Below are 9,223 nucleotides of genomic sequence, written 5' to 3' on the forward strand. Positions count from 1 at the left end.
TTTTAATTTGAAAGGTGACACATAACAGCGTAGTGCGCAAAATCAGAATTTAAACGAACAAGAAAAGTATGAAGATTGAAGGTTTTGTTTTGTTTTTTGTTAGGTTGTGATGAGCCATACAGCATACACACATAACATGCGCATAATGTGTTAAAATATATTATATTATTATTATATTATATATATATTATATTATGAAAACAAACGTTTTTCTACCTATTTTTTTTAACTGTTACAGACTCAGGATCTCACGTCCTTGTACACATGTTGGTCTATATTATTCCCAAACACCAACAAATTACAAAGCTTTAGGTTATTGAATCATCTCTGCGTAACACAGTATGTTTAAAACAACAGATTTTATTCACAGACAGTTTTTGGTACAATTCCAGGATGATGAACTCAAACCTGGAAATTCACAGTGGAGAAACTGGAACAAAGAGCTTCATTTAATCTTATTCAGACTGAACGCTGAGTGAATTTGTAAATTATACACTGTATATTATAATCATTCAGCTCCAGAAAAGGGTTTAAAGAGTGGAATGGTGTATCTGTTTCCTAGCTTCAGTGAACTCATAGCAAGACAAATCCCATTAAATCATATTAACTGTAAAAAAAAAAAAAAAAAGAAAAAGAAAAAACATAACATAAAACATTTCCTGTACAAGAATATCCCAAGAGAAAATGATTACAAAAACACACCCGTGTTCTTTCTACTGAGAGTTTACAGTTGGTAGTTTTTAACTGATGATAGTGTTGATATAGTGCGTACCATTAAGGCTGAGTTGTTACTGCAGTGGCCCGAGTTTGAATTTGCTGCATGTCAGACTCGTCTCTCTTCTCTAATTTTCCTGTCTCTCTCACTGTCATTATCTCAACAAAGGCAAAAGGGCTGAAAAAAAAAACCTAATGAGGTTTAATCTCACCTGATTTCTCTGATGAAGTAAACTACAGAGTTATATTAACAGTCAGGACAGTCAGTGTAAACAGCAGACTCCAGTTAATTCATGATGCTTTCACTTCTCACAAAATTCTGATGTCAAAAAGTTTTGTTTCGACAAAAGTCGTCAAAGACTTTTCTTTAAATCTGAGAAAAAAGAACAATGGACATTATTCTTATTTGGCAAAGCAGGAATAGTAATTATAGTTTGGCACTGAATCAAATTGAGTTAACACAAGTCCCTGCATGTCACTGCATGCTTTTCAAATGAGAATTAAAGTGGCGTAAAAGTTCAGTGGGATACATGAGGATTCAGACAGAAGCTGGAGAGAACAACACGCTGAAAATATGGATGAACGCTGAAAAAAGTAGATTACGCTGCAGCTGCAGTTTGAGAAACAGCCACGGACATTCTGCCATTTTTGTTTTTTGTTTTTGCCTCGATAAAAACTCTGCACTTTTGGAATCCATCATAATGCCAATAATTAAAGCTCACCACTGTCTATTTTCTCTTTGAAAGATGGAAACACATACTTTTAACAATTACCTTTAAAGAGCGATAGAGAGTAAAATTTTAGATGGAGTATACCTTTAACACTTATTTTGCTCTCACAGTAAAGAATTCAGACCCCTAAGGACAGAGACTCTGTGTGACTCTCTGAAAAATGTTAGTGCGTATATTGAAACTATCAAACTGCCCAACACCTGAGGACATTTTAAACCTGCACAGAAAAACGTTGCTGATCTGTAGACGTAGAGGTGAATTACAGCAGTGACACCTGCAGGGGGCAGTGTAGAGTGATATGACTGAAGGCAGCACTGGGTTTTCAGTACTTTATGCTCCACCACAGTCTGAGAATCCAATCTAAAGGTTTTAGAGCAGGAACGAGCCCCGTGCAGAATCTGCTCTCTCTGAGTCACTCTGCTGCCAAGAGCCTGAATTTCACATCGGAGCACAACCTCACTGTCAAGGATTTCCCCTGTTATTTAATAACCTGATTATCAAATTCTTTAATGTTGAAGGGTTTAGGACAGACGTCCTCCAACCATTTACACCCAGCTGTCGGTTAAGTTCATGGACCTGAGGTTCCCCTGAACGTGGCTTCGATTTGCTCCAGAGTCTTGCCCTTGGTTTCTGGGACGAAGGCGATGGTGAAGATGACGGTGAGGGTGCACACAGAGGCGAACAACCAGAAGGTTCCGGCGCTGGTTAGAAGATTCTGAAAGAGGCCACAGAGAGGAAGGTCTCATAGTTTCACAATAAATAACAAAACACATACAAAGGCAACAACATTATATACACAACTTATTTAGGACCAGACTCTGGCCTCTCTTTAGTTAGTCAGTAAAAAAAAAAAAAAGACATAGAAAACAAACAAAATCTTCATCATCTTCATTCAACCTGGTTCAGTGTGACGTTGAGCTCTTACCATCATATCCTGGAAGGTTTTGGTGATGATGAACGCCATGCTCCAGTTGGTGAGGACGCAGACAGCGCTGGCAAACCCTCTCACTTTGATGGGGAAAATCTCCGACATTACCAGCCACGGGACCGGACCCCAACCCAGAGCAAAACCTGAATACAAAGACAAGTTAATCTGGGAAACAAAATTATTTCTCCACACATTTAGAATCGTGATTCATCATTCTGACTTTACCTGATGATTAAAATAAAAAATGCTTTGTGCTGTTTATAATCCAGCTTTAAGACCTTCGACTGGACTGGAGTTACGCCAGACAACGACGCGTGACCCTCAGTCTCACCTGTGATGAAGACAGCCATGCTGGCCAGGGCCAGCCAGGCCAGGTCAGCGTGGGGCTCTTCACCAGCTTTCGCCTGGACGTCCAGCATCAAGAGGCTCAGCGAGGTGGTGCTGTGATGTTTGGACATCAGGTAGAAGTAAACGCCGAACGCTGTGGTGCTGATCGCCATGGCAACACCTTGATTATTGATGGGAAAACAAACGAAATCTGTCATGATCTTGCAGACTCGCAGCCTTTGACGTTTGCACTGTATGTTTTCTGTTTGCATATTCATATGTGGTCCAGACTTTTTCCGGTCACAGAGCTGAGGGAGTCCTCTCCACTACGGGAACCACCAGTGTCAGATCATGTAAACAATTTTCTGCAAATGTCATTTTTTTTGTATTTTGGGGCATTTAATGCTTTTATCAGAGCATCGACATTAGAGATGACAGGAAACGTGAAGAGAGACAAGTTCAGTATTTTAAAACTGAGAGTTTTTGATTCTTTTTCTTTAAATAAAAAACATAAATAAAACTTGTTTAAATTATTAAAGTGACTGAAAATACCTGAAATAATGAGAAGGACTTTCCTTCCAGCTTTGTCCATGATCAGCGCTGCTACTGCTGTGAAGACGACCTGGATCAGACCCACGATCACCGAGGCCAGGTCACTCTCCTGAACAACAACATTCACATTTATCACTTCAGTAAGATGAAACCGTGTTTTTACTGCAAATGTACACAAATCTGTAGCTTTATTGTTCAGTTTATCATATTTTATTTTTCATATTTAAAATCAAAACGTATGACACCAATGTGGAACTGCCTTTGGTAAGACCAGGCCCATTTTGATTTCTGTTATGGTTTTCACTTTCACCACATCAAACAAATCCAGACCTTAACCTAAAATTGCGTCACAGCACTTTACTGAGCAACTTACAGGTAAAATTACAGGTAAAAACCGACGGTACCGACATGTGTGATTGTAACTGGATGGAAATCTGAGAGTCTGAATAAATTTAAAGCCCCCTCACCTTAAAATGTGCCTGTTCAAATATGTTCTCAGCGTAGAACATGATAGCATTGATCCCCGTCATCTGCTGAAAGATCATCAGCATGACACCGATCACCAGAGGCTTGTAGACACCCGGGTCCTTCAGGTCGGACATCTGGAAGTTAGAGCCCTGAGAGACAAAAGAAAGACCATTTGACCTAAACAACCTTGAGGAGGAAGGTGCTGTCGAACCAACTGAACCAACCACACACTCACCTGCTCCTCACAGGCCTCCTCGATGCGAGCGCACTCCCATTCGACGGGGGCGTCCGGCCCTCGCAGGAAGCGCAGCGCCTCCTCGGCCTCCCGCCTCTTTCCCTGTGACAGCAGGAAGCGAGGCGTCTCCGGCATGAAGCACATGCAGACCATCAGCAGCGTTGGTGGGATGGAGCTGCAGATCGCCAGCCAGCGCCAGTCCAGGAAGAGACCTGCAGGACGAGGTCACAGGTCACAGAGCAAGCTCGCACAGATCTACAACTGCTTCAGAACTAAGGCTGCAACATTTTCATTCTTTATTGATTAACTGATTAGTCATTTGGTCCATAAAATGTCACAGGGGAAAAATTCCTGCCTCAGTTTCCTTAAGTCTTCACATTTCCTGGACTTGTCCTGTTTTGTCCAACCTGTCCACCCTCCCCAGTGTCACTTCTTTTCCCTCCTATTTAACTTGTCTCTATAATAAAAAGACAAAGATCTAAGATGTGAAAGTCTTCTGTGCAGATGGTCACACATGGCTGCACCACAGCTGTGTGGGGTATTTACTTTTTAAAACTTTCCTCATTTTAGTAAAGCTAATGATGAAATGTCCATCAAATAACAGCAAACCTCTGTTGGCTGATGCATCAGTCCTCCCTAAACGGACGGGGATCCTACTCTGTCTGTGAATCACGTGGGTTCTGAAATGAGATGACCTTGTCCCTGTGTCCACATTTATCAGTAAGACAGTAAGACAGTGATCTGACTGCTCCACTGAAGCTTCTGCTCTGACCACAGAGTTTTCCTTTGTGCCAAACAGGAGCTGTTTTTTTTTTAGCTTCCGAGCTATTAAACAATTACTCCTCTGCAAAGCAGATTACACCGAGACACATTTCCTCATTCTGCATCAGGTTATTCCAGCTCGTGATTAACTGGCAGAAAAATCTGCCATTAAAAATAAACAGAGGTTCCTGAAACAGTTTGGTAACAATGCTTTTTTTTTCATGTCTCCTGTTTATTATAACAGCAACATAAACATCAAACCTGTTTCACATTAAAGGGCCATTTAACCCAAACACCACGCACAGTCGTGCAGCTCATTCGGTTGTTTGTGTCCACACTTTTGAGACAGCTGAGGCTTCTGCCTCGACAGAACAGAGGTGAAGGACTGCGTGGTTCCAGTGAAAACTGTTGACAGCGAGGTCTGTGAATTATCCGGATTAACGACGACAATGAGCCTCATGTGAGAAGCACTCGAACACAGAGTTTCATTCTCAAGTGGCATGAGTGAGGGATGGAAGAGAAGCTCTGCAGTCAGAGCTCAGACGCTGATGTCAGATTTATCAGATGCGTCTCAAAAACAAACGACGTAGTTTTAATGAAAACTGTTCATTACAGTCACAGTGATTCCACTGACCCCCACACGTTTGAGGTGGAGGCAGAATTCTATCTGCACAGCTGGACACCACTGGAACCAAGTAAGAAAACTTGTTTCTGATGATTGAATGATTACTGTCATTATCGATTCATCCGGTGGTTCATTTTTTTTCAAGTCACAAATGAATCACTTGATTCTCAAATGTCCCACAATTTTTTACTTGAAAATATAATAAACCAGTTAACAGCATATCATAAACGATGCTGATTATTTTTCTGTCTGTTACACAAAGAGCTGTTAATCTGTATCTTTGGTTTAATCTGCTGCAACAGCCTTTGAGAGGCCTTTAACACAAACATCACACAGACCAACGACCAAACAACTGACTGAACTCATTCACGACTGCTGTATCTGCGCCGTGCCAGTGCACCCTAACCGACACGAGACCACCCGCTTCACGTGACACACCAGCTACTACTGAGAGAACGTGAAAGGCATGCGGTTAACAAGATTAGTGAGAAGCAGCTATTTTCACACAGGTCGAGCAGAGAGGCAGCAGAGGAGTCCGATCATATCTGAGGAAGACCACATCACATGAGGACCAGGTTTTGGTCCCGTCGTCTTCACAACCTTTGGTCCGGAGCTTTAAAACTCTACAGCCACCTCAGAAAACGCACTTTACACGACACGACGCTGTCACACGGTGTTTGACACACAGAAACACATTTTCAGATAAGAAGATGTGTAACTCTGCTTTATGCAGCTGCTGTCATCGAGGTGGATGTAGTAAAATTCTGAGTTACATCATGGAAAACACGAGGTTTACAGCTTGTAAACTGCTGTGGCAGAGTTTCAGGTCTGCTCCCTGACACAGTGTCAGAGAGAAACCTGCAGAATTCTTCTGTTTGCCACTGAATTTAATAAAGTTATATTTGATTCATTCATGTCTTGCACTGCATTGTGAGTTTTATTCTCCTGTTTCATCTTGTCTTACTGCCTTCATGTCGGTTGAAATGCATTTGCAATTTGCTTTGTCTTAGTTCACTTACACGGTCACTGAGTTTCATGCACCTGGAGTCAGACTTTACAAAACGAAACCTAAGGACGCCACCGACAGTTAAATCTGAGCTTACGTACCTGCGAGATAAACTCCCATGATTCCTAGCACCACCATGAGCTGCACACAGGAGCCTAAAGTCCCACGCACTCGCTCGTGTGCCATCTCAGAGATATAAAGCTGTGAAGAGAGAACGTCACAGTCACCGACAGAGATCGACCAACTCTCAAAGGCATTTCTGACAAAAGCTTCTGCTTATAGAAAAGCAATAATTTGTCTGTTACAATTACTCTATTGATTCAATTAAAATATTGATTACTTTCATGATTCATTGATAAATTGTTTGGTGAATAACAAAATCACAGGAAACAAAGAAAAATCTAAGAAGCTAAAACTTAGCATTTTTAAATTTTTGAAAAATTAAAGCATAAAAAAAGAGCGATTTTTATGTTTTATAAACTTGAGCTTGAAAACACTGAGATGTGCCAATATTTCTGTGAAAATACTACAGATACACGAGGAATGTGATCACTGTTCAGACTCCCTGTCAGCTGCAGAGGCCACTTCTTACCGGCACAACCAGGGACGTGACCCCGCTGGCGAGGCCGGTGAGCAGCCTGCCGACGTAAAACATCCACACGTTCTGCGCCGCGATGATGATGGTGAAACCAAAGACGAACGGCAGCGAGCAGAACATCAGACTCAGCTTCCTGCCGATCTTCTCCACCATCCACCCGCCCAGCAGGCCGCCCGCCGCCGCTCCCACCGTCACGATGGACTGAAAGACACACAACACAGAGCTTCAGGAAATAACTTCCAACATTTTATTAGTATTTTACTCTGGATTTCACTGACAGGTTCATGTAGTGACCACCAGCTTTATTTCTTTCAACGTTTTGGACACAGAGGGAGTCAGAGGTGTGGATCAGAGCGGTGGTGAAGTCAGATAATCTTCTCTCCTTCAGTTTTTATGTGCATAAAACATAGTTAACCTTTTGTACCAATGATTCAACCCAGAGGATCAAACCACTGGAAGAGTTCCAACTGTCAGTCACCTAATGTCTGAAATGACACCCTCCTTACACCATATTCACTGACTCTCATCTCATGTGAGCGTCTGACTGTTCAGTCATAAGTGTCAAATGCAAAGTGTGTTTTAATGTTATGGTCATAATCATCTGCAGTACTACTGATTTAATTCACTTCTGTAAATTGTCAGGAAGTAATTTTTTAGCTTCATACATAAGGAACAATGATTTCATCTCAAATCTTTCATTTTATTTTTTATTTTTTAAGTTTCATTTCATACCCCAAACCAGGAGGCCTGGACATCGTCCAGCCGCAGCCGTGGGTCAGCGATCTTGGTGAGTTCGGGGATGGCGGGGGAGCTGTAGCCCAACACGAACCCGAAACTCATGGGACCCAGAACAGATGCAAACGTTGCCAGGTACAACTTCCTGTTCTTCACTTTGCTGTGGAGGGAAAGAGGAACAGAATGTAGGAATGTACTCGCCAGCAGTCCTGATGTCTGCGCCATTATTCAATTCATTCATCACTTGTTTGACTCCAGCTTCTCTGACGTGAGGATCTGCTGTTTTTAACATCACCGTTAACTGAATGTCTGACAGCTGTTCACTGGTCAAAACCAACAATCTGAAGACGTCTCCTTTGGCCTTGGAAACTTGTTTCACCATAAGCTGACATTTTACAGGCTGAGCAGCCAGTCAGTAAATCAGAAAGATAAAACTAAAGAGCAGAAACTGGCCTGCTGAGGGTTACAGTACTGCTGCACTCTGCAGACTGATTACCTCACAATGATAAAGTGAATAAAATGAATCCAGCCTCGGTGCTGACTCTGACAGACCTGATAACTGTGTTTGAAGAGCTAAATGATTTTTACATCATTTAGAAAAGATTGGAAAAGACTGGATCCTTGGAGCGACATCTGCAGTAACTGGTAGTAAAGACATAAAAGCCCTGGATTGATCCTTTAATAATCTTCCTTTGCGTGTGGTCAGGCAGGTCACTGAGCTAATGACTGACCTCAGATAAGCATCCTGCTCCGACATGAGTCCCGTGAGATCCTCATCTCCACCTTCAGCATCCAGCAGCCTCCTCCTCTCGCTCTGGATGTCCATGTTTCCCTGCGTTCACCTTCTCTTCTTTGTGCACCTTTTACATGGATCACAGGTCAAACAGCACAACTCTGGGCATAAATCGACACCAGCTGCTGTGCAAACAGGAAACGATGGGAGCTCAGAGGAGTCACAGCACAGACACGTCCGTTTCACAGGAGTCCGTGAAGGAAGCACCGGACACTTCGGCCGTGTCAGTCTGAAGCCGTCGGTGCGGTTTCTGCTTCCTCCACCGGCCGCCAACTTGCTTTGTCAACATTTCGGTCAGCTGATCACCGAGTGTGCCTCAGGTTTCCCGGTGTGCCGCTTTCAAAATAAGAGTCTTGGTGTAGCTGCGGGAACAGTTGCTCGGCCTGAACCAAAGATCACGTGACGGTACTTTCACCGTCTAACCGGTCGAATCAACGGCTCTTCTTCGGTGCCGAGGCGGGCATGACTGTGAAGTCTGCTTCCGGTTCAGCAGGTCAGGGGAAGGCTGAGGGAAACTCAAACTGCCGACTGGTTCTCCGATGCACTTACTGTTGTGACACAGTGTTACAGATTTATGAAACCTGTTCTACTGATTTTTTTCCTCCCAGACCACACACTACGACAAACTAAAGACATTTCCAGTAACAAAGCTTAACTTTGTGACCAGACTCAGATGTTTTTTAAAACATCATTTTACATCGTAGCTTTAGCAGAACACCAGAACAGCTGTGAACAGTAAACACAACACT

The 9,223-nt window shown here is 42.7% G+C and overlaps 1 protein-coding gene across 1 annotated transcript; it reads right to left on the reverse strand.

Annotated features, from left to right (window-relative positions):
• Positions 1–332: 332 nt before the first annotated feature.
• slc2a8 (solute carrier family 2 member 8) lies at positions 333–8,837 on the reverse strand. The gene is made up of 10 exons (XM_041043157.1): positions 8,413–8,837; positions 7,679–7,841; positions 6,941–7,147; positions 6,450–6,549; positions 3,956–4,167; positions 3,720–3,869; positions 3,253–3,361; positions 2,705–2,881; positions 2,371–2,516; positions 333–2,160 (listed from the first exon to the last, which is right to left on the reverse strand). The coding sequence occupies exons 1-10, from the start codon at positions 8,505–8,507 to the stop codon at positions 2,014–2,016; spliced, it is 1,506 nt and encodes a 501-aa protein (XP_040899091.1). The 5' UTR covers positions 8,508–8,837; the 3' UTR covers positions 333–2,013.
• Positions 8,838–9,223: the final 386 nt, after the last annotated feature.

Source organism: Toxotes jaculatrix, chromosome 7, assembly GCF_017976425.1.
Source record: "Toxotes jaculatrix isolate fToxJac2 chromosome 7, fToxJac2.pri, whole genome shotgun sequence".
NCBI classification, from domain to species: domain Eukaryota; kingdom Metazoa; phylum Chordata; class Actinopteri; family Toxotidae; genus Toxotes; species Toxotes jaculatrix.

Coding starts and splice junctions, on each gene's coding strand:
- slc2a8 (XM_041043157.1), bottom strand. CDS start 8,507: ATGGACATCCAGAGCGAGAGGAGGAGGCTGCTGGATGCTGAAGGTGGA. Junction 6,550..6,940: donor TCACGTCCCTGGTTGTGCCG/GTAAGAAGTGGC, acceptor CTCTCTTCACAG/CTTTATATCTCTGAGATGGC. Junction 2,882..3,252: donor AGTCCTTCTCATTATTTCAG/GTATTTTCAGTC, acceptor TCAATAATCAAG/GTGTTGCCATGGCGATCAGC.